Here is a 25,573-nt window from a genome sequence, read left to right on the forward strand (position 1 = left end):
TTGTTCAGGCTCTGCATGAGTTTGTGCATGAAACTGGGAGATCCCGTGGAAGGGTTGAGTAACCTCTCACTGTTGTTGGGGACATAGCAGGGTGTTCTTCCAACCTTTGGTATTAATTACTGGTTGTGGACATGGATTCATGCAAATTATGTCTGGCACCATAGTGAGTAAGAATTCCTGAACTCAGAGATTAAAGGAGAGGAAAAACCCTCCCAAAACTTTTTATCTGGAGACCAATTTTACAGAGCTTCCCATGTTTCCAACCACCATCTCCTCACTTTGTGTTCCAGTAATAATGAAAACAGGATTGCTTATAAAGCAGAAGGGTTGAAGTATGGCATTGTACTTTTAGCTTGTAATGGTTTTCTTTCCTTCCCAAAATTACAATAGGAGCGTGGAAAAACTCAATAGAAGAGTGGACAGCAGAAGACTGGAATGAAGATGTAAGTGTACCTTGTTGGATTGACTGATTGATTATTTACCCTTTTCAGAGTCTGTGTTATCTTTGAAAACTGAATGTTCTAAATAGTACTTTGGTGTATGCATGCAGTGATATTTCTTACTGTGTTTCTTGCTGTAATTCCTGTTTAAAAATATATACGTATTTAGAGAAGCTAGATATTTAGATATTTAGATATATTTTTACATAAAATTGAATCAAGAATCATGAATTTATTTTGCTGGGTGGACAATACATAGATGGTAAATTTTTAAGTTCTATCCCCAAATAAATGTTTGTGCATTGTAGTTTTCCACTGCTCAGTGCTGATGGGTGCTAACTGCACACTTGCCTTAATATTGTGTTAGGGATTTAAAACCATATTATCACTATACTTTTATGTAATCAAGTGCTGAACTTACTGTCAGCTTTAGACTCATTTGATGTTTTTTGTTTGAAATCTTCAGAATTGTTCCACTTCATGTTCATAATATTAAAAAATGAGCAAGTAGTATGCTAAAGTGAGCGCTTACTTGCTTCATTCCTGTTGTTTCATCTTGATGGGTTGTCTACTCCTACAACAATTTTCATTCTTGTTCTTTATGAGACAAGATGTCTTCGTGTCAGCAACATATTTGGCATTTCTGATCATCACAAGTGAAAATTGCATTTGCGATTTCACATTTTCAGCTAGTGTTAAAGCTTAAGCAGTTCAGAAAACATGAGGTAGCAAGACATGTGGAAAGGATTACTTAGCTTTTAAGAAACTTTTCATCTGTGATAGGAACATCCATTATTTCAAGTTTATTTTCTGTAGAGATTGTCTCAGAAGTCATCCCTTTTGCCTCCTCATGTAGGGTGACATGTCAGTTTTATCCCTAGAAATGTGTGAATGTGTCACGTAACAGATATGAAAACTCTGTCCTTACCTAAATGAGAGGGCTGTGTCTTTTGAGAAAACGAAAAGAAACTCTAAAATTGACAGGTTTTCTCTATTGGTTACTGTCCTCAAAAGCCAGCATCATGTTTAAAACCTGTCCTCTATTTCTGCAGTACATGCGAGAAGTGGATTAAGAGCTAAGGATACCAAAAATTTCTAGCCTAGTTTCTCACCTTTTTTTGATGCTGGTACAATGAAGTGTCTCTAGTAGCAGAAAGGTATTGAGCAATGCTGACTAAAGATAGATTTTTTTTTTTTTTAAATTAATTATTAAACCTGCATAATTTGCACATGGATTTTGAATGAGCAGCAGATGAAATCTCCAGCCTGTTGTTAATTTTTATTAATTTTAGAGTGCTGGGAAAGTCCCTGTAACCTAGGAGAAAGTTCTTCACGTGCTGATGTTCAGAAAGAATGAAAGAAATGGCGAGCTGCAGACACATTAGCGCAAAACATGCCTGGGGGAAAAATATGGGAAAAATGGCATCATCTGATCTTAAAAAAAAATAGAAAAGTAAAAATACAGCTTGTGCCGCTCAGTGTAGTTTTATGTAAATAAGTCTACCTCAAATACACCTGATCTTGGTGTTTAAGTAAATCACAGTTATCTGTGAAGATACAATATGTCCTTGTGAGAGAGTTTATCTGCATCTTTTGTTCTAAAAATTATTAAATGCTGTCACAAAACACATTAAGTGGATTAAAATCTCCCTGGCACACTTTAGCAAATAAAGCTTTTGCAGGAGGACCCTTACTAAATGCGGACCTTTCTAGGAAGGATAGAAAAGAATTCGGTCCTAGGCCAGATGTCTTTATTGATGACATGGAAGTAAAAATAAAACCACTGTTGAATAGAATGTGTGGGAAATCCAAAAATTGTTGGAATGGCAATTAAAAGTAAGCCAGTCATGCAGAGAAATCTGGACCTCTGCTAGACTTGACCTGCTCAAATGAGTAATGCTTTAATACAGCCAATACCCATTTGTTTTATGGGAATGAAGGAACACCTCCAGAACAAGGGCCTGTTTTCTAGAAAGCAACAGCTGAAAAATGTTCAGGATTTTAGTAGATGATGAAAAAAGAACAGCTGAGTATGATCTCCTAAAGCACTGATGCTGTGGCCAAAAAGAAACCAAAAGGAAGGTGTTGTAGTCATTTGCCTGTAGGTACTCTTCCCTGTCTCTTAATTGTTCTTGATTTATATTTCTGTATGTGAACTCTCCTGAACTTGATTCTGAAGTACTGCATCCTATTATTCATTGCTTTTACAAAACAAAAGTTGTGAAAAATAGCTGAAAATTATTTACTGATAGGAGAGGTGCTTGAGAGTAAGATTTTTAGTTTACTGAGTCTGAAAAGGTTACTTTATTAGCATATAATGGGCTCTGGTTTTAGCCTAGCAGAAAAAGGTATAATATGAAGCTGTGGCTAGAAAATAGAGCCCTGCATTTAAATGTATAATAAACAAACAATTCTAGCACCGTGACTAATGATTAAAACAGACAAGGAAGTCGATGTATTTGCTGTCTGCATATAAAGACCAGGTGTTTTTCTGAAGAATATTTTTCTTTGGATGTGGTGTTTTCTGTTCAAATACTAGTTATGAGTAGGTGAGCGAAATGTAGTGTTGCTTGACCTGAGAAGGATTAGATTTTTGTGGTGTAGTAGTCATGTGCTGGAAACTGGATGAAGGCATTTTCTGTACAGTGTTGGCAGTCTTAGTTTTTATTTGAAACAACAGCAACACTTTAAAAAACAGGAAAAGAGTTTATTTTAGTGGGAGTGTTTCCTTTACCAAGAAGCAGCATAAGAACTTATTTTAATTTCTTCAACTTCAGTACATCATATCAAAACAGTAACAAGGTTTTTTTATTTCTGATTTGTTGATGCTGAGTTTTTATGAGGATGCTGGAGTATATTATATTTTCCTGCTATCCTCACCTGTCAGTTGGCCACAGGAGCTGGTGGATAGTTGTTAAATGTATTGTCTGTTTGGTGATTAGAGAATGATTTTTATCGTAGGAACAGGAGCTGAAAAGCACAGGCATTTCACTGCAGATGGAGAAAATACTCTTGTGAGGCCAGCATTTGCAAATGGTTCATGACTGTTGATACAGTTATGAGAAAATGCCAGAGCCTTTGTGAAAGAATTGTGAGTGTAGTGTACTGTGAGCATAAATAGCTTTGTTAGGAGCCAATAATACTAATTCTAAGAAATACTAAATACATCCGCATAACAGAACTTTTCAGCTGCTGCTGCATGAAGTATGGGCTTTGACGAATGCTGTAATCGCAGCAGACCTCTGAATTAAGTGCCTGATTGGAGCTTATGGCAGTGCCTTTGCCACAGGGTGTACTGTAAAATTCAATGTAGCCGAGCTCATAGCTGGAGAGCTGTGTTTTGCATGCTGGTTCACTTGAAGAGAGCATTTTCTCATACATCAAGCATGCCTTTGTGTTGTCACATATATCCTCAGTCTCTTTGATTTGCTTAGTTTTCAGGATTCGTCGGTGGCCACAGTTTGTCTTATCCTGGGTTCTGTGAGTGTAAAAACGGTTGACATTACAAAGAATTTAATATTTAAACAAGGAGTGCCATTAGCTGACCTCCTCGTGCCATAAAATGCAGGAGTCTCGTAACAATACGAAAAGTACAGTATACGTTGTTCTAAAATAACATGTACAGTGGGGAAAGGGCTGAACAATAGTGAGACAGCCTTTTTAATGGGAAATGCGCTTGAACTGAATCTCTTTGTTTTGGTCAGTGCATAGAGTTGTGGGCTGGCAGCACAGTGCATGGGACAGAGTTGTGTTCTGGGAAGATAGGATTAAAATACGTTTTATTGGCAGCAAGGGAAGGAGATCGAGGGAGGAGCTGTGATGGTACTCATTTTTTTCATTACACACTGTGTTGCACATGAGTGGTGCTGGGAGAATACATGAAACATTTGAACTTTGCCTCTGAGTGATGACTGCTCCCAGTCAAGCTCTTCTGTGTCCTGCCTTAGTCAACAGTATTTCACCGGATAATCCGAATCAGATGACCATGTGCAGAGATATATATGTTTTCAGTAGACCTACCATGGGACAGCAGATTAAATTGGCTTCTTCCCTTTAAGCTGGGCTGATAGCAATCTGTGCAATTAAAAATGCATAATTTCTTGTAAGAGCTATATTCAAATGTCACATTCTACAGGGATTCTTTGTGTTTGAATAAGTCAGTTATTCTTTAGTCTAAATACAAAGTTACACCAAAGTAGCTAAGGGTGATTTTGTGCAAATTTAATCTAAAATATAGCCATTATGTGTGCTTATCTTAGTCTTGTTAAACCTAACCTGTACTGGCTTAAGACCTATTCTGGTTTGCAAGTATTTCTATCAATAGAAATGAACTAGCCCTAGGAAGCTGTAACTATTTAACTACTATTTTCTTTAAAAAAAGAAAAGCTATTAAAACCAAACCAACCAAACAAAAAAGCCCCAAATGAGCAAACCAGCAAACAACAACTCCCTTACTGAAAAAAAAGCTTTCTATTCCCCAAAAGCCCCAACCAACGAGCTCCCCTTCCCCAGCTACCCGTGCAAGTATCTATTGTAACAGCATGGTGAAAGCAGTACAGTTTTCTGCTGTGGATGGTCTGACAAGTTACACTATTATAAGCAATTACTGGACTGTCCCTTTAATATTGTTTTTGAACTCATGCTTACAGAGCAATCAGTTTAAGATGTTATTGCTGCCCCTAGCAGAAATGCCACGAAGGAACCACGACTGCTGGTTCTCTGTACATACATGAGTGCAAACCTGCCTCCACTGCCGATGTGAGCTGGAACGTAAAACACAGGGATACATGAAATGAGTGGGAACGGTGCCATGTGTTAGACTGCTGCAACAAGATTTATCAGAGCTGCTCTATGGAGTCATAAATTATGTCTGCCCAAGGTATCTTTACACTGATGATACACCAGCTGTCACGTTAATTACTTTCTACTGGTATATTTTTCAGTTAAACTATTGTTCAGACTGATGTAGTGGTATTGGTATACCATTGTGTGTGTTCAGTGGCTCAAGTTTCCTAACACTTTAGGTAAATTGGTACTTGATTCTGTGGAGAAGACTTTGCTGAACTTTGATGTGTTTTTGTCTCTTAAGCAGAGCTGCAGCATAACTGGGTGTAATGGTAAATTGACTTCTATCTTGAAAGTGCATGACCATGACGGATTTTCTGCAGATGTCACAGCAGTGAAGTGTGAGCATGTGTATGATTAAAATACCTTTGCCCCCCGCCCCTTTCTCTTTTTCAGCTTTCTGAAACAAAAGTCTTCACTGCATCCTCTGTTCCAGCTGAGAATCATGTGACTCCTGGGCAAAGGTAAGCTCTTCTTCCATGTTTTCCCTATACCTTAACAACCTTCTGCTTCGTGAGGCAATGTTAGCTTGCACATATGAAATTTGGAGTAAAACACAGGGCAGCCCTGGTCAGAGATTGATCAAGCTAATACCAAAATTGTGAAAGCCTTGCTTGTAAATCCTTGATTTTCTGGGTTCCTGTGTTACCTATTGACTACAGAAGTGAAGCCAAACTTACCAAATCCACAAGCCTAATACTGAGCAGGCCCTGTCTTGTGCATGAACTGCTTATAGGCAGAGACAAAAGTGGGCGGGAAGAAAGGCTTTCTGCTGTTGAAAAGGAAGCTTTGGCTTTGCTGTCCAGAAGATGGAAAACCTGCCCAGTAGATGCAGAAAACTGTTCAGAACATAGTTCTTTCACAAATGTGTTAACAGAAAAGCTTGCATTGGCACAAAAGTGAATTTCCTGGTAAGCATCACAATTACTTGCCTTCACTAATGGTGTAGAGTTCAGATAAAGAACTAAAAATATGGCAGTTTCTGTCTTCCTTTGCTTGCTTTTGTCTTCACCAAATATCTGGGCGATGATGTTGTGGAATCAGTTGTCTGCATTAGCCTCAGGTCCCAGGAAAGCTGATTAACTTTGTCTGATTAAGACTTTGGTAGCTGGATAGCATGAGATCTGAAAACTAGGTGGCCTAGTGGTCCCAAACATCCTGAAACAGCTATACTGCTGTACTCCCGACTGCAGCAAGATTTTCATTATAACATGTATGTGATCTGCAGGAAGCATAGTGTCAGTTGGTCTACAGTTTACATTCTTTTCCTTCTTAAAGGTGTTTGTTGTTCTGATGGAAATACTCTTCTAGTGGATGTCCCTCAAATTATGTTAGAAAACATTGTAGTTCATCAGCTTAAATTCTGATGTTTTGTTTTTTGAGTTCTGGGTTGTTGTAGTGTGGTGTGCTTTTGTGGCATGCGTTTTGTTTTTTGTTTTAATTTATTTATTTTGTTTGGTTTGGTTGGGGGTTTTTGTGTATGATTTTTGTGTGTGTGTTTTGAGTTTGTTGTTTGTTTGTTTGTTTGTTTGTTTGTTTTTACTTGTAATAAGAAAGGTTTCAGCATTAAGAAATCTGTGTTAACGGAAGTGCTGGAAGCAGCTCTTCAGCCCAAGCCTGCAGTTCATTTAGGATAAACTTAGATCAGAATTTTTGGAGTAGATTCCCTTTATTATCTAAATGCTTTGCTTTTCCTTGGATAAACCTGTGCTAAACATGTGGTAGGGGTTAGTAAGCCATGCTAAATGTAAGACATGTCATGTTTCTCATCCTGCTCAGGTATGTTTGGTACAGTAATTCTGATTATGTGCCTACTATCTGAGAAATTTAGCTTTTATCTCAGCTGTTCTTGTGACTTCCTTGTCATCACATAATCACTCAATTGCTGTATGTGTGACTTTATTCTTTACTGTCCTCATACCCACTCTATAAGGAGGTAGGACTTTGATCCCTTGCTCTTTTTAAAGGGATAGCATGATGTACAGAAAATGTGGATTATTACTATATATATATATAATTACTATATATATATACTATATATTACTATATAATGACCTTATAGGCAGGATCCTCTTAAACATTTTGTGTCTTCATGACTTGTCTCTGGTTACTCAGTTATATTAATCATATAGGTTATTTATGTGATACGTGATGTTATAAATTTGATCATGTTTGAAGAGAGTGCAAAGATAATTTGTATTCTAACTGTGGTGGAAGGTTTCAGCTAGCAGAATATTACTTTCTGGCAAAAACCTCTATTCTGCCTCTTTTTGTATGGCAGACAAGCAATATGTGAAAAGACTGTTAATCAGTAAAAATTCTATTGCCAGTGTGGCAGCTTTACTATTAGTGCTTTCTTCACTTTCACCTCAGCCTAATCATCATGTTTATTCTGGCCAAACTTTGCATTTTCTTACAGCATTGATTTGGTAACACTGCTTCAGAAGCCTGTGCCTTCTATCCAAGAGACAGAAGGCAACTCATTTGAGGTTTCCCAGCAGCAGACCTTCGGCCAAGCCCTAGTCTTCACAAATTCTCAGCACAGCACCCAGATGGCGTCAGGAACCGGCAGCTCCAGTGCTGTAAACTCTTATTCTCCTCAAAGTCTGGTAAAATGATCTTATGCTTTCTAAATATTCTTCATGAGTAAATATTTCAGGTTAAACAGCTTTCCCAATATGGGTCATTTCATTAGAACTTTCAATATTTATAAAATTCAGGTAGCGAACATTCCTTCAAGGCTCGCTACCTGAATTTTATAATTTTTGTGTGTATGTGTGCGAACGGAAGGAATGGAATTCAGAATTCCATTCCTTCCGTTCGCACACATACACACAAAAAATTAGGGTTTTTTGCCTGGTTTTGCTAAGTAGTTGTTTTTCACTTTACATGAATTACTTGTATTAATTTCTCAGTAGAGGGCAGATGTGTTTTACTGCATGCTGATTTAGGATGAAATCACTTGTTTATAGTGAAGAGTTCTGTGCCAGAAAACTATGATGTGCTATTTCCAAGCACATATCTGACTGCTTTTTTGTGGAAGGCTGCCTATTTGTGAGTCAGTTGTAAGGGCTTGAAATTGGGTACTTAAATTTATTCTCTGAAAATCAGTTCAAGTATTAGTAAATATATGCTATTATGAGATGCATGGATTCAAGTTGTTGCAGTCACAGGGGTGGAAGTTGTATTGGTGGTAATCAGAGAGGATCTGACCATATGCTACAACTAACTGAGTTTTTTATTCATCATTTGTTGGTAATCTAGTGGTGAAGAGGTTTTAGATGCTGCTGGATAGCAGCTGTAGGCATTGACCCTATGGTGATACTCAAATTATTTGTTAAATGCTTAACTCCACTCCTCCCTCTCTTTTTCGTCTTTTGGTAGTCTGCAGTTCTTTGTTCTGGCTTTGGAGAACTCGGATCCTCTAAATTGGCAAACTCTACTGGATCACAAATCTTGGACCAGTTGAAATCTCCAGCATTGGGTCAGTTTACCTCCCAACAAAACAACAGTAGTTCTGCCACCACTACTACAACTACCACATCATCCTGGGATCTAAAACCACCCATTACTCAGTCCTCAGTCCTTAGTCAGTTTGGTAAGTGGTTTGACGTAGCTTCCTCTCTCTCTCTCTGTAAGGTTTCTTAGTGCCAGTGACTGTTTAAAATGGCCTTAATGAAAGACTTTTCCTAAAAAATGTAATCCTAATAATAGAATTGGTTACAACATTGTAAGAATTACACATACTTGCTGGTAATAGACTTTATGAGTAAATACTAAGTTTTGATACGTTTAGGCCTTTCCATAAATGTCATTGCATCTTTAGAAGCTGTTGAGCCTTCATGTAATGACATCTTTGATTTAATGTGCTTGGATATGTAAGTGGAAATTTGATGTGACTTTGTTTCTCAACAAATCCTGGAAAATACTTATTTTCCTTGTGACTGTGCTGCTTCTAGTGGAGTATAAGGTTGTACAATATTTTTTTTCCCCAAACTTCTCTCTTTTAACCATTACATGTCATTTCTTCATAATGTGCATCATGTCTCAGTGTTCTTTCCTTAGTGTGCTCACAATTTTGCAGGTTACCCATTTTGTCCATTCATAATTGTATGGATATTTTATTTAATTGAGTAAAATTAGTAGAAAGAGTGAAAATGACACAAGCTTGTTTTTTGCAGTGTAATTCCTCACAGTATTCTCACTGTGAATCTATCTCTTGTGTATAGGTATGTTTTCAGATAGATAAGCAGCCAGTTTGGTAGCAGTTATAATCTTTTACACACAGCAATTCTGAACAAATATTTATGTACAGACAACACCAAATTGTATGGGAGTGTTGATCTGCTAGAGGGCAGGAGGGCTCTACAGGGGGATCTAGACCAACTGGATCATTGGGCTGAGGCCAGTTGTATGAGGTTCAACAAGGCCAAGTGCCAGGTCCCGCACTTGGGTCACAACAACCCCAGGCAGCGCTACAGGCTCGGGGAAGAGTGGCTGGAAAGTGCCGGGTGGAAAATGACCTGGGGGTGTTGGTGACAGCAGCTGAACATGAGCCAGCAGTGTGTCCAGGTGGCCAAAAAGGCCAACAGCATCCTGACTTGTATCAGGAATAGTGTGGCCAGCAGGACTGGGTACTGGTGAGGCTGCACCTCGAATCCTGTGTTCAGTTTTGGGCTCCTCACTACAAGAGTGACACTGAGGTGTTGGAGAGAGTTCAGAGAAGGGAACGGAGCTGGGATCTGGAGCACAACTCTGAGGAGCAGCTGAGGGAACTGGGGCTGTTTATCCTGGAGAAAAGGAGGCTGAGGGGAGACCTTATCACTGTCTGCAACTACCTGAAAGGAGGTTGTAGCACGGAGGGGGTTGGTCTCTTGTCCTAAGTAGCAAGTGATAGGATGAGAGAAAATGGCCTCCAGATGCACCAGGGGAGGTTTAGATTGGGTATTAGCCAAAAAATTATTCATGGAAGGTGTTGTCAGGCACTGGAACAGGCTGCCCATGGAAGCGGTTGAATCACCATGCCTGGAGGTGTTTAAAAGACGCATAGATGAGGCTCTTAGGGACATGGTTTAGTGCTAGAGTTATGGTTGGACTCGATGATCTTGAGGGTCTCTTCCAACCAAAATGATTCTATGATTGTGTGATTCAATGATTTAAATTGCTTTCTAATGCGCTTCACAAACTAAATAAAACAACTTTCACATTGCAAATGCTGTGGATCTCTAACAGTTGTTGAGCGGTACTCTGAGCCACTGCCTGGCTTTCAGCATCTGAAAAGTATGGAAGGGGAGAAACTGGGGAAAAAAAACCTGTCAGTGTGCAGTGTCTCTTTGACTTCCAGTTAGATGGACACGGTAGATTACTTCCCATTTCTCTTGAAAATCTTCTCCTTTTTAGGGGCAGGAAATCCAAAGTCATAATACCTCTAAATTTCAACTCCAGACCCCTTGGTAGTAATCATGTTTTATCAGCACAGTTAATTGCAGTGAAACCTTTGCAGCATTTGATTAAAATAATCCATAACAGTTTTTGCAGACTAATGCGTGGTAATCTTATGTGACTGTATAGATAAGTTTGTGCTCATAGTTTTGAAGAAAGCTAAATAATGCAAGCCCACATCTGTTTATTTAGAGAATATAAAATGTTGGCCTTATTTTTGCAGTGGTGACATTCAATGTGAAACTTATGTTTGAGAGAGACTTGCACATTATAAAATCATAGCTGTTGAGTATGTCGATTCACCCAGGTTCTTTCATAAATTGTAGAAGTGTGAAGAACAGAGTTTAATGCTTTAATTCTGATATTTCTTTTTCCCAATGCTGACCAGACTTTAAATCCCAGCCTGAACCATCCCCAGTTCTGAGCCAGCTGACCCAACGACAGCAGCAACAAACGCAGGCAGTTCCTGTTCCTCCTCCTGGGCTGGAGTCCTTCTCCTCCCAGGTGAAACTCCGAGAGACATCACCAGTAGACACCTCTACAGCTGTTAGCAAAATGTTACAGCTCCCGGCTATCTCTGTGGATAACCATGCAGTGACTGCCCATCAAACACAGCAGAAACAGATAAAACCACCGAAACGGAGGATAGCTCCAGCGTCCAAGGTGGGTAATTGAGTGGTGACTTGTCCTAAGCATATGTAAAAACACACAAAAGCTTGTATTAGAATTAGTGTGGCCAGCAGGACCAGGGCAGTGATCATCCTCCTGTCCTCGTCACTGATGAGGCCACACCTTGAACCCTGTGTTCAGTTTTGGGCCCCTCACTACAAGAAAGACATTGAGGTGCTGGAGAGAGTTCAGAGAAGGGAATAGACATGGTGAAGGGTCTGGAGCACAACTCTGATGAGGAGCAGCTGAGGGAACTGGGGCTGTTCAGCCTGGAGAAAAGGAGGCTGAGGGGAGACCTTATCACTGTCTACAACTACCTGAAAGGAGATTGTAGCATGGAGGGGGTTGGTCTCTTCTCTCAGGTAACAAGTAATAGGACAAGAGGAAATGGTCTCAAGTTGCACCAGGGCATGTTTAAATTGGATATTAGGAAACATTTCTTCATGGAAAGGGTTGTCAGGCATTGGAACAGGCTGCCCAGGGAAGTGGTGGAGTCACCATACCTGGAGGAGTTTAGAAGACCTGTAGATGTGGCACTTAAAGACATCGTTGAGAGGTGGACTTGTCAGTGTTAGGTTGATGGTTGGACTCAATGACCTTGAAAGTCATTTGCAGCCTAAGTGATTCTATAACTTTATTTTATATGTAACCTGCTAGGGAGAAGAAGAGCATAGACTATGGTCTATTTCTGGTTTATGAAGCAGGAAATTCTAAGCTGGATAGATTTTAGGTGCAAAATCCAGTGATGTGTCTTTTCCAAGCACATATCTCATTGCTTTGTGTGGAAAATGACTGTTGCTGAGTGATTTTGGATTGACTTGGTAGCCACAAGATTAATGTTGGCTGAAGGGGAATGGACACTTTGATACTGTAGAATAGTATGGCTTACTCTTTCAGCTGCAGATCAGGGCACAGAATCAATTAATTTAAGTTGACAAGAATGTGGTTAATTTATAGGATGTAAAGTGAGGGATTGTCACAAATATAGTTAGCTGTGAAGGTTGAGGCAGTAACTGAAGAAGCCTGTAGTTAAGGAAGGAAGGAGCGGGTGGCAGTTACTGATGTCTTTAATGCAGGTAGTGTGTGCAAAGGAATTATGTTTTTTTTTCCTCTTTTAAGATTCCTGCGTCTGCAGTGGAGATGCCTGGATCAGCAGATGTGACAGGGTTAAATGTTCAGTTTGGAGCTCTGGAGTTTGGATCAGAGCCTGCACTCCCAGAGTTTGGATCAACTTCAAGCAGTGAGAGTAACAGCCAGGCGACCAACAATAGCTTGTACTCAAAATCTGTAAAGTATGTGTGAGTTCCCCTTGTGCATTCTTCCATGTCTTCTTTAGAGGGTCAGGTTTGTGCCAAAAGCATCAAGGCACAGTTATCGTGTAATGAGAGGGGAAAATGGGATGACTTGTAAGGCAAAATATTTTCTGTGGATGGCAAATTAAAGGAGAAAAAAATCTCCATGGGTGGGTCAATGTGAGACTGGAGATTACTTGAATGAGAATAACCTTATAATAACCTACCCTTTATAGAATTGCTTTTTCCTGTTTAATTGTCCTGATTTTCAAATTTGTTGGAGGGTTTTCTCTTCACAGCCTGAATTTTTCTACTTTCAATCTAGTAGAGACAACCTTTGTACCATATATGTGTGTCAGTAGATTGACACCAGATCACAAATCTGATGGGCCCATGGGATGAGAAAAGAAGCCAGGCTTTCAGTATGCAGAAGCTCATACTGAGATGCTAAAATAACCACTGATAAATGCCAATGTACAAGTAACCCACTTGTTTTCTTTCTTATTCATTCAAAAATTGGCTTCAGTAAAAAGCTTCCTGAAGTTAATTCAGAAATACTAGTAAAAATGAATTTTCACATTCATTTTTAGTTCTATAAATTATTTAAGCTGTTTTGAAGGTAAAACGCTCCCGCATGTTTTAAAGTATTTTTTCCTTTTTGCGTAGTCTATTGTATTAGAATGCTACAGTGACATTAGAATTCTATTGTAAAAAGAGAATGGTTGTTTTTTATCATATACCAGACTTCATGGATCTAGTTGTTTAAAAAAATGTGAGATTGTGATCATTAATTTATCCTTTGAGAAGGTGGAAATAACATGACTGAAAAGGTATGGTTGGGCTGGCAGGAGGAAGGTGAATGGTGCTTAGTGCCGCTGATGGTTTTGAAGCAGAAATTACTGGGGACAAAAGCAAAATTACGTATATATAGATATAGATATACAAAAATATCTCTATATAAAGATATATAGATATTTGTGATAACTGTATAGGAGCTGATGTTTTCATTAAGTTTTTCGAGATGTCATTTATGAAGGTGATAAGTAGTTTTTACTTTTTTCCAGTGATCCTTTGAATACTTCTTTGCCAATATCCAATACAGTACAGGAGTCCACCTATACAACCTCTGCCATCACCTCTTCCAGTCTGACCTGCTCATCCCAGAGCACTAGCCCAGTAACAACAACTTCCTCCTATGAGCAGACTTCTGTGCATAGTAGGATAGCGTACCAAAGCTCCATGGCTCCATCTGAATCAACCCCTGTTGCAGTTACGGTGAGTGAATTTCAGAAATAAGACCTTGAAAAGGATGAAATATTCTTATTCATGTTAGACTTGTGTTACCCAGCTATATTAATAGTTTCAGCTAAAGTGAAGCGATATTTTTGATTCCCAATCCCATCCTGTTATTTATTTTTACTTTTCCTGTTCTGTAGCCACTTCTGGCCATACTGTTTTTTGAATGCAAAAGCCTCTGAGTTTATGGGGTTTGACATCTTAAACTGTTGTTTGACTTTTTCTTAGTAATGCTTAACATTTTACCTGAGTTTCCTTCTCTGAAGCTTAGCTTTTTGTAAAGGAACTATGTATGTATGTATGTATGTAAATATTAGTCATGGTATTTTGCCGTAACTTGACAGTTTTTATCCAAAGCTATATTACTTTTTAAATTTATATGGCACTTAGCAAATGGATCTCAAACTGTTGGTGGCCTCTCCAGCATTACTCTTTTGTTGGATTTAAACACCAGTGGGAACTAGTTTCATGTTTTATTTTAAAAAGTATAGGGAGAACTCTAATCTAGGACAGAGAGGATCTCTCTTAGGAGATTCAAAAGCACATACTTTCTTTGTATATGGAATGTAGGTTTGTTTTAAGAGAACTGAGTTTATTAAGTGTTTAAGGAACATATGAGAGTTTGTAAGTTTATTTACTTCTGGCCTTTGTTATGTAATGGCTCAGTCACACTTGTCTTCTGCACTAGCTCGTATGTACTGGTGAGGATCAAGCATAGACTATCCACTTCTGTACTCCAGCATTATCCAAAAAACAACTGGTGCTTCTCAAGTCTTATCTTTCAATGGAAAAAAATTGGCGTCTCTGTGTAACTTGGATAGTTAAAATTGTGAGTTGCATTGGATCAAAAGCACAAACATTTCCTATATGTTAATGCAATTCTTTCTTTCATATGGGTGTGAACCAGAAGTTAATGTTATATACAGTAGATGGGAAGATCTCCTGCTGATGGGTATAGTATGGGCAGCATATGGGATTCTGTATGTTCAGGACACCTGGCACTTGAGAGAACTACTATGTGGTTTTGTTAAACACAGTAAAAGCTTTAATTTTCTGCATTTTTTTGTCTTTCCATTTAGAATGAATATAGAATTTTGCATGAAGCATGCTCAATGTGTTATTCAGTCTGAAAATTTATTGTACCTCTAAGATTCATTCATTTCTCCTTTGTTTGCAGAATGGACACAGTGGTGTTAGAACACAGGCAACTCTTGACAGTAAGTTTACAAAGTCTGGTTGTGCACAGGACTTTCTGATCTTTCCTTACTATTACACTTGCTGTGTGTGCACCTGTAGCAGTGACATCTGGTTTAAGGTTTTGTATTGTTCCCCTGACTAATTTATGACTGACCTATTTGAGTTTGTTTAGTGTTTGCATAGGATAAACTGCTTGCTTCTTGGCTAAAACTGAAGTATGAAAGCAGACCTATTATATCTGCAATTCTAAGCAGTCTTAGAATTAGAGAGGCTGCTTTGTAGCTGCTTTTTCTTTTTAATTTGTCTGCCAAGTATAAAATAATTTTTTTAAAAGTCAAAATTTAATATTACATTTCTTGCTAGTTTTCCCAGTTCTCAGTAGAGAAGCTGCAAGTAGCATTTAGCCCTAGTGAAACAGTCATGTTGTTCGACTGTTAGCTCTCACTGGGTGTAGAGCCACTTGTGCCCTGTCACACGGCCGTGGGGAATAACAGTGACTAACCTGCTCCCTCTGCCGGGTAGTTCACTGCTTTGCAGCGGAATAAGAATAACAGTACTGGCTCTGATAAAGACATTACTGTTATCCTCATCTTGGCCAGTTTCTGATGTTGTATTTTACTTGTAGTACCCCTATAGCTCTCTTCCTGGAGTTAAAATAATTAAAGCTCTGCTGACCTTTTGTGCTGCTCTGGAAATTTTCAAGGACAGCAGGGTGAATGAACATCTCTTGGAATTCCAGTACTTCAATGTTAGGTCTATTTTCCTCTTAAAGATCTCTTCAGCTAGGGGCAGCATTTTTTTAAGCCTCTGAGTAGAAAGAAATTGGAGTATTCAAACCTGTAAACGGTTTTTTGTTAGTGCCAAGTTCAATTTAAAAGATCAGGAGGAGTGTATATGCCCTAAAAGTTACCTCTTAAAAGATTGTTATATATAAAGACAGTTTTTCCAGTGGAAGACTTCCTTACTCTGGTGTACAGAACTAAAAAGCAATTTATGAAATTCACTACAAGGTTTGTCTTTTTGCCATGGAAAACCAAGATCTGAGAATTCTGATATTTCTGTACTTATTCTGTAACAGGTTTATTAGTTCCTTTTTCTATGCCAGCTTTCTTTTGACAACACTCATTTATTTTTTGAATCCCAAGCACATGAATTGGAATGCGTTTTCTTCCATGTATCTATTTTGTGCATCTATGTAATGGTTTGGGTTTGAAGGGACTTTCAAAGCTCATCTACTCCAACCCCCCTGCAATGGGCAGGGACATCTTCAACTAGATCAGGTTGCTCAGAGCCCCGTCCAGCCTGGCCTGGGATGTCCTCAGGCATGGGGCATCAACCACCTCTCTGGCCAACCTGGGCCAGTGTGTCACCACCCGTATGGTAAAAAAATTCTTTTCTATGCCTAGTCTGAATCTCCCCTCTTTTAGTTTAAAATCATCACCACTTGTCCTGTCGTAACAGGCCCTGCTAAAAAGTCTGTTCCCATCTTTATTACAGGCCCCTTTTAAGCACTGAGTGGCCACAATAATGTCTTCCTGGAGCCTTCTCTTCTCCAGTCTGAACACCCCAACTCTCTCAGCCTGTCCTCACAGCAGAGCTGTTCCAGCCCTCTGATCATTTCTGTGGCTCCTCTGGCCCCTCTCCAGCAGGTCCATGTCTGTCCTGTGCTGAGGGCTCCAGAGCTGGACACAGGACTCCAGGTGGGGTCTCACCAGAGGGGAGCATAGGCGCAGAATCACCTCCCTCCACCTGCTGGACATGCTGCTTTTGACGCAGTCCAGAATATTATTTGGCTGAGTTGCAAGTGCACATTGCTGCCATATGTCCAACCTTTCATCCACCAGTACCTGCTCGTCCTTCCCCACAGGGCTGCTCTCAATCCCTCATTCCCCAGCCGGTATTGATACTGGGAGTTGTCCTGTGCAGGTGCAGGACCTTGCACTTGGCCTTCTTGAATGTCCAAACTACTTTGAAATTCTCTTGTAACTTTTGAATGTACTGACCTTTTCCCTTCTGTATGTGCTGATCATAATCTTTTTTGTTCATCTTTCGTCTTGGCTGTTGTTGAGCTTTAATATCCAGATCTCATGCTTTCTAAACCCTTAGTTCAAAGCATGGCTGGTGTTATAATCCTGACCGTCCTACTTGTCTCTTGGTTTTCTTTCTCTTGTGCACTCTGTTCGGGCATCTTGTGAGGAGTCTAAATGAACAGAGTGATTTTGTCCTTTGTATTGAGGATATCTGCTTCTAGAAGGGAAACCTGCTCTAAATGTATTCAGAGTTATAAGTTCTTTTTACTTATTTGAATCTTGCCAGGAGGTACCAGGCGATACAGTTACTGCCTTTGTAACTATGTTTCTGTTTGTCACTTGAATTTCCTTCCCTGTTGTCAGTTTCCCTAATTGCCAAGGCCAAGACATCTTGATTTCTGTTTGTATAGCACCCAATCCAGCAACCTTACTTGGGTCATTTAGTGAGAAAGCCAAACTAATAATGAACCAAATACAAAATAACCAGTAACAAACTAGGATGAGTAGCTTCCAAGTGTATATCTGACTTCTGTTTGGTGACCATTCCAAAACTGTCTTAACGTGCATTGCAAGTTAGTGATGATCCACTGGGTAGTGGCTCTGGTGTTGTAAGGGAGCATGGCCCAGCAGAAGGCAGGGCTTCACTTTGTTTCTGAGTCTTATTGGTGGATGAATGCCTCTAATTCTTTATATTATCGTTGCAGGACAAGACATAAGTGTAGGAACAGCTGGGTATTATGCTGGGCAGTAGAGTAGTTGAGTCTTAATACAGTTTAGTAATCCTTTGGAAAGGCACATCTGTGGTAAATGTTTTACTCCTAGTAGCCTAAAAAGTAATATTAAAGCTAAACACTTTTTGTTATCTAGATCAAATAAAGGAACTCAGTATTTGACCACTCTTTAGCCATTAAAAGTGCTTAATGCTGTGCTCAATTGTCAACTTTTATTGTAGCTTATTTTATTCTACTGCATTACACATTTGACTAGGTACTCCAAACTGATAAGCTCTATGTGCCCTTGTATTCCACTAATCTCAGTCTTGATCACCAAAGGTGCTATGTAGGTTCGAATGAAGAAGCAGAGATGTAGGTAAAAGTAGATTTGTACAGTGCCTTGAAAAGTGCTAATGACTTTTGTTTGCATAACCAAATGCCAGGAATTTTCAAATGACTATTAACTTGTGATTGAAAGCTAGTAATCCAGATAGTGGGAGGTGAAGTGTGGAAGAATGTAGCTTGCTACGTGTGTAGCAGTGAAAATTTTAAATCTCTTGTAGGTGAAGAGCTTAAAGGGAAGAAATGATCATTCTCTTGCTGTTTGAATTTTCCTTAATAGCTACATTGCTTGATATTGTTACTGGTTCTTAATGGTCAGGTTTTTGTAAACTGAGGGAAGAGTACTATTGGGTTACTGAATCCAGTCTGGGCTGTCAGGTATGCTGGAATTTGTCTATGAATGCCTCTTCTTAATTTGTTGCAGCTACTTCGTCAGTTCCAGCGCCTAAGACAGAGCCTTCTCCCTCACTACCTTCTGTTGGTTCTCTGCCTAGCGTGATATCCACCACTGCTTCACTTTTGCCTTCAGCATCGCAGCACGCACCAACGTTGCCCAGCTTGCCTCAGTCCAGTGATTTGGCCAGCAGCTCACTTTCCCAGTTAAGCAGGTACAGTAGGAGTTGTGATAAAGTGAAAGGAGTTCAGTTTTGGGGAAAGGGCAAACATAAGTGTGATTGTGTATGGGACTGTCAGACACTGGTGTTCCCTTTTCTGATATTAACTAGAATTAGGAGAGACATTCAGAAGAGATCAGGATGGTTTTGGTTGCAAAGTATGAGCTCTGGGCTGCCTGTTGATGACAGAGTAGCTGCTGCCCTTGAGTTTTCGTGGTATATAAACGTTTTCAACTTTTGCCTCAGTTATATCAGCTAAATTGATTCCCCCAGTTTGTTTTTACTACTTTGGCCCTAGTGCCTGCTGTTTGTTCATTGTCATATGTTTGAAATAATTCCTTAACTGTTTACTTCCTGGCTAATTCTGAAATATTGTAGTTTCATTTAGATTTGTATTTCTTAAAATTAAAAACCAGATATAATTCCACAAGGGAAGTGTGTGTTTTTTCTTTTTCTAAGACATTTCTTTGAGATGCTTTGAAATATCAGATTGGTGACAGTGTGGTGAAGTCTGGTGAAGTTCCCAGTGACTGTAAAAGGGGAAACATAACTCCCATTGTTAAAAAAAGGAAAATGAAGACCTGGGAAACTACAGGTTGGTGAGTCTCACCTCTGTGCCCAACAGGATCGTGGAGCAAATCCTCCTGGAAACTATGCGCCAAGGCACACTGACACAGGGAGGTGATTCGTGACAGCCAGCATGGTTTCACTAGGGGCAAATAGTGCCTGACAGACTTGGTGGCCTTCTGTGATGGGGTTTCAGCAGTGGTGGATAAGGGAAGAGCAACTGATGTCATGTACCTGGACTGTCCCATGTGACATCCTTCTCTTTGAGTTGGAGAGACATGGATTCAGTGGATGGACCACTTAGTGGATAAGGAACTGGCTGGATGGTTGCACTCAAAGAGCTGTGGAAAACAGATTAATGTCCAAATGGAGATGAGTGACAAGTAGGATTCCTCAGGAGTTGATATTAGGAGTAGTGCTGTTTAATGTCTTTGTCAGTGATATGGACAGTGGGACTGAGTGACCCTCGGCAAGTTTGCCAATAACACCAAGCCATGTGGTGTGGTCAGCGTGCTGCAGGGAAGGCGTGCCACCAGATGGACCATGACAGGCTGGAGAGATGTGCCTATGTTGAACTCATGGAGTTCAAAACACCAAGTTCAAGGTCCTGCATATAGGTCAGGGCAATCCCAAGAACAAATACAGGCTGGGTGGAAAATGGATTGAAAGCAGCCCAGAGAAGAAGGACTTGGGAGTGTTGGTTGACAAGAAACTCAACATGACCCAGGCAATGTGCACTGGAAGCCCAGAAAAGCAACCATATCCTGGACTGCAACAAAAGACCCATGGCTAGCTGGTAGAGGGAGGTGATTCTGCCTCTCTACTCCACTTCTGTGAGACCTCACTTGGAGTACTGTGTCCAGCTCTGGGGCCACCAACATAAGAAGGTCAGGAACCTGTTGGAGCACCTCTTCTATAAGGGAAGGCTGAGAGTTGGGGTTGTTCAGGCTGGACTAGACTCTGGGGAGACCTTAAAGCGGCATTCTAGTACCTACAGGGAACCTACAAGAAAGACAGAGAGGGACTTCTTACAGAGGCGTGTAGTGATAGGACAAGGGATAATGGATTTAAACTGAAATAGAGTAATTAGATATAAAGAAGAAATTCTTCACCATGAGGGTGGGGAGGCACTGGAACAGCTACCCAGGGAAGCTGTTGATGCCTCATCCCTGTGAGTGTTCCAGGCCAGGTTGGACAGGGCTCTGAGGAACCTGGTCTAGTGGTCCTGTGTCAGGGAGGTTGGAAGTAGATGATCTTTGAAGTCCCTTCCAAACCAAACCATTCCATGATTGTATGGTGTTCTGGCATTGCACTCAGCACAGCTTAGCTCATCTGTACCATCTGTCTGACATCTGTCAGTGCCTGTTATTAGAGCTTCATCCTCAGGCAGGTGACATCCTGAGGCTATACTGGTTGAGTTGTGGCTTTAATACCTTTCTATTGTATTTGCTGATATAAGCAACTAATTTGATAGGGTAACAGGTTTTTTTCCTGTTTCACAGTTAGGACATGGCTGATTCTTTTAAAACACTAGTGTTTTCTTTTGAGTAAAGTGGTAAGTATGTCAAATACTAACAATTATTCCATTCACGTTAGAAACATAATCCCCACAGTTGTTGAAAAGCTGTGTACATTGGCAGAAATTTTAGTTGGAGGGTTGATGCTTTTGGGCAGATACCAAGTGTTATGAAAAGATGATACCTGCAGCATATAATTTAGCCTGCAGCTTTCTTATCAAAACTGCTGTGTTTTCTTGTAACGATTCCCATAGAGAATACAAAAGTATTTATTATAGTTAGGATTTCTCTTGCTTCTGATTTCACATGAGGAGAGGCTTTTCGAGCACCAAACCATACCTATTTTTTATGGCTTTGTTTTGTTTGCCTTCAGTTTCCGTTCTCTTTATTCTGTGCTGTACTGTAAGTTACAATCTTGACCTCTGTCCTGGTTTCAGCTGGGACAGAGTTATTTTATTTTTCTTCCTAGTAGCTGGTATAGTGCTGTGTTTTGGATTTAGGATAAAAATGTTGGTAACAAATGTTTTAGCTCTTGCTAAGCAGTGTTTACCTCAAACTAAGGACTTTTCAGCTTATGCTGCCCTGCCAGAGGGGAGGCTGTGGCTGCACAAGAAGCTGGGAGAGGGGGCACAGCCAGGGCGGCTGACCCATACTGGCCAAAGGGGTGTCCCATACGATATGATGTCATGCTCAATATTTAAACTTGAGAGAAGCACTACTTGGGAATGGGCTGGGCATCAGTGTGTGGTGAGCAGTTGCATCATGCATCACTTGTTCTGTATATTTTATTATCATTATTATTATTTAAACTGTCTTTACCTGAATGAGTATAATTTTTTTTCCTGATTCTCTCCCCCATCCCTTTGCAGGGATGGGGGGATAGTGAACAGCTGTGTGGTGTTTGGCTGCCTGCTGGGTTAAAACACAACAAATTCAAATGTAAGGTGTATGTTGTCAGTGTAAATATTTAAGAACCATTTTCAGTCACCTTTCAGGGAGACACTTAAAAATCTTTGGATTACATATGAATGCCACTGCTGCTTGTTAATGCTGAAAGTTCACCGGCCTGGTCAGCCAGGGAAAAACATGGTGCTATGGCAGAGCTGCCTGTTAAAATGAAGTTATTTGCAGATGCTTTTCGGCAGAGGATTCTTTATTGACATATTTTACAGTGTATGTATAAAAGTGAACTGATAGTTCTGATTTAACTTTTCAAAGAGGAAATGGCTTGTGGTGGGGTGTAGTGGTATGAACCACTCTTGACTAGTATTATGGCTAATTTTGAGGCTTTCACAGGTGATTGTCATTTGCTGGGGTTTTTTTTTGAGCCTTGTCTTTTGAGAGTGTGTTGGGGCTTTTGGCAGAGTTATGGGGCAAATACCCTTCAGTTCTAATGCGTTGAGCCGATGTTATACAGGTTAAAATGTGACAAATGACATAGTGAGTCAAACCAAAGCGCTGCTTCACCAAATAAATATGTGTGCCCTGTGCCATGCAGCAGCAGTTGCTCAGAGAAAGAATGACAAACAGGCCATCTGTTGTGTGAACCTTCCTCTGGTTTTGGACTTTGTAAGTCTTGGAGTCATTGCTACATAATTCCTGAAGCAACTACTGTTGGCTTTTTTTTAAAGTATGGTAAATTGATAAATACAAGTGAATGATGTTTTAGATGTTTATTTTTAGTAATAGTTGTCTCCGTACTTCAGTTTTTTTCATTAAAAGGTAGTAGGCTATCAGTTAAAGGCAAAAATGCCTGTAGAGTTGTGTGTATGTACACACATGTATATATGCATGGAGGTGTGTATGTGTGTATATATACACATACACCCTACAGAATTTTTTTACTTAGACACACAGAGCAGGATATCAGTTATAAGTATATACACAAACCTACAATTTTTATTCCTTGCCTAATATCCTACTATCTGCTCGTTGTTTGTATATATGTATTTATTTATATACATAAATATATATTAAAAATAGTTCTAGGAGAAATTAATCTTATTCTTTGCAATTTCTTTCTAGCTCCCTTTCCAATCATCAAAGCAGCCTCTCCCCTGCCTCAGTGTTGTCTTCAAACACATCACATGCAGTAAGTCCTATTTGTATTTTAACAGATGCTTGGCATATCGTCAGTTTATCTGATGATTCAAACCCTGTCTTAAAGTTCATTGTGTGCAGTACATGAAGAACCAAAAGAAGAGTCTTACCTGAGGGAAGAAGGGCTACCAGCCCTCTAGTGGTAAACAAGCCTTTACCACTCGTGTTCCGTACTAGATCAGGAGTGGCTGTTACAGAGACTTGCCAGTCACACAACTGCAAAGGAAATTTTCATGCCAGCAGTGGGGGATGGAATAAAGAAATAATTTATTGAAACAAATTTGTTATTAAAAGAAAACAACAGCAAAAAACACAACACAAAAACAAACAGAAAAAACACAACAAAAAAACCCAACAACAAAACAACACAACTTTAGAAGTGCCTCTGAAACTGCTCCAAAATATGGACTGTTAGCTTTCTCCACTGAATAGGTTAGCTGGCAAAATGTGGGGGATGGTATGATACATGTCTTGACAAATCCCTCATGACAGTTGATTTTAGAGTTCACCATGTGGTGGTGTTGTCACCTGAGTATTTAATGCATTTGAGATAACAAGGCAAATGGTAATGAACACAGCGCTCTAGATGAGGTTGCACAAACGGAAGTCAGAGAGACACTGCCTTTTTCTGTGGTGGACTATTTCTGTACAATCCCAGCTGGGCTGTGCAGATACCTTGCTGCTTTTCTTTATGCCTGTATTTTGGTTTGTAATGCTCCATTGCTACTGAATATGTAAGTTAAAAATTCACACCGAATGTCCTTTTCTGTTGTTAGTGTTGTTTTGATTTCTGTGTGGTGTTGATGCTTTTTTGCAAGTGTGATTGGTTTACAGCTGAGGCATGGTGTTGTGCTGGATTCAAACCTGGAACTCCTTTATCCTCATGTGTTCCTGTAATACATCTTGTTTGCGTTTCAGTTTGCCACATTGACTCTGTTCTGGGGCATTGCAGTTTAACTCTTTAAATGTGCATTGAGGAAATCACGATAGCAGTGTCCTGTATTTTGAAATACTGGAAGAATACAGGAGTTTATTTAACGTAGCAAATATTAGCTTTAGGAGTATACAAGCAAAGGGCATGAAATAATACAGTGGAGTGACATTTGAGTTACTGTCATATAATTTTATGATGATCTAGTGGTTTGAATTTAGCTCTCATGTAGTAATTTTCTTTGAATACTTAAAAACCACAATTTTGCAACTTAGTTGCTTTCTTGGTATGCAGGTCATGCATATTCTTTTCTTTTGGATGCACCGCTGTAACTTAAAAGATTGTGGTGTTGTTTTTTTCTTTTTTTTTGTTTTTTTCCCCAGCATCTGTCACTGTGGTTTATTTGCTATGTGATCCTCATTCTTTTTGTCTCCTTTCTAGCACACTAGTGTTGAGAATACAACTTCGCTCCAGCCCTCGACAACCTTTTCAACTGCTTCAACTTCAGCCACTAGCACCACCTCTTCGGTTGTCAGCATGGCAAGCAGTATGAACACTACAAACAGCCTTGGCCTGAGCGTTACCAGTGTGTCTATACCAGCTGCCACCACGCGGGCAGCTCCCTTAGTGTCTTCAGGTTCGCAATATTAACAGATCACGTGAATAGAGAGAGGACTTCACTCAGCAGGGCTGTCAGTTGAGCATCTCACCAGCTATAACTACGCTAAGAAATCCACACTTTTGATTAGCATTTTCAGCGTGATTTATTTGCTGGTGCATAAAATAAAGTTGTCTGGTTTTGTGTATTTGCAACACTTGTTAGAGTATTATGTGGCATTTATATAGCACATTCCATCCCCAAAGAGTTTTATAAATAGACACTAGAGCAGTTCTGACTTCAGAAGTTCTGAGCTAGGAAATTTGCCCAGTTTGTATTCCAGGTTGTGATCAGCTCTTGGCTGTGTGTTCCCATTGGCTTTTGATTCAGTCTGCTCTGAGACTTGAATTTGTGTGACAGTATCAAAATATACTGCAGTGTCCTCATTATTGTATGCCACATCCCTAGTGCCAGATCTACAGAAAGGAAAGAAATATCTGATGTCTGGGTCATTCCACAGCAAATAGCACTTCAGAAAAAGGGTCCACAAAAAGAAACAGTGGGGAAGCTTCTTGCACTGAAGTGGAAGCAATTCTAAATTCTCTCTTGCTTCTCTAATCACCCTGAACTGCTTAAAGGAAATCCTATGGAGAGAAGTGAATGATTTAAATATTAAGATTGAACTTACTTATAGAGGATTTCTCATTTGTCATTCCCATACCTTGTAAATGAAGTGTCTGATGACTGGCCAAAGTGCGTTTGTTTTTTTATTTTACTCTTCTACTTCCTAGCACTGCTTTATGGAGGCAACTGAAACTGTTGCAATGTTCTCTCTGCTATTCCCAGCTGCTGTAAGTCGCCCCAATAAAGTATGCTGGTGACGTTTGGTGCTTTCCAGTCTATTGCTGATGTTAAGGGAGAATGTGTTTGACGGAGCAGAACATGAGAGAATTTCCTCTCTTAGATTGAGAACAATGCCT

At 39.7% G+C, this 25,573-nt stretch overlaps 1 protein-coding gene across 4 annotated transcripts in view; it reads left to right on the forward strand.

Moving 5' to 3' along the window:
- UBAP2 (ubiquitin associated protein 2) overlaps positions 1 to 25,573 on the forward strand; it is a 161,816-nt gene that overhangs the window by 52,236 nt on the left and 84,007 nt on the right. For 2 of the 4 annotated variants that reach the window (XM_082074598.1, XM_082074599.1), the window contains exons 9-19: positions 391 to 443; positions 5,682 to 5,749; positions 7,705 to 7,894; positions 8,670 to 8,883; positions 11,116 to 11,390; positions 12,516 to 12,694; positions 13,753 to 13,963; positions 15,162 to 15,201; positions 18,691 to 18,874; positions 22,990 to 23,056; positions 24,437 to 24,632. In XM_082074598.1, coding sequence (XP_081930724.1) covers positions 391 to 443; positions 5,682 to 5,749; positions 7,705 to 7,894; positions 8,670 to 8,883; positions 11,116 to 11,390; positions 12,516 to 12,694; positions 13,753 to 13,963; positions 15,162 to 15,201; positions 18,691 to 18,874; positions 22,990 to 23,056; positions 24,437 to 24,632 — 1,677 coding nt within the window. The remainder of the gene's footprint in view (positions 1 to 390; positions 444 to 5,681; positions 5,750 to 7,704; positions 7,895 to 8,669; positions 8,884 to 11,115; positions 11,391 to 12,515; positions 12,695 to 13,752; positions 13,964 to 15,161; positions 15,202 to 18,690; positions 18,875 to 22,989; positions 23,057 to 24,436; positions 24,633 to 25,573) is intronic. The other 2 variants (XM_082074600.1, XM_082074601.1) reach the window with 1 other exon arrangement.

Source organism: Streptopelia decaocto, assembly GCF_964273445.1.
Source record: "Streptopelia decaocto genome assembly, chromosome: Z".
Taxonomy (NCBI): Eukaryota; Metazoa; Chordata; class Aves; order Columbiformes; family Columbidae; genus Streptopelia; species Streptopelia decaocto.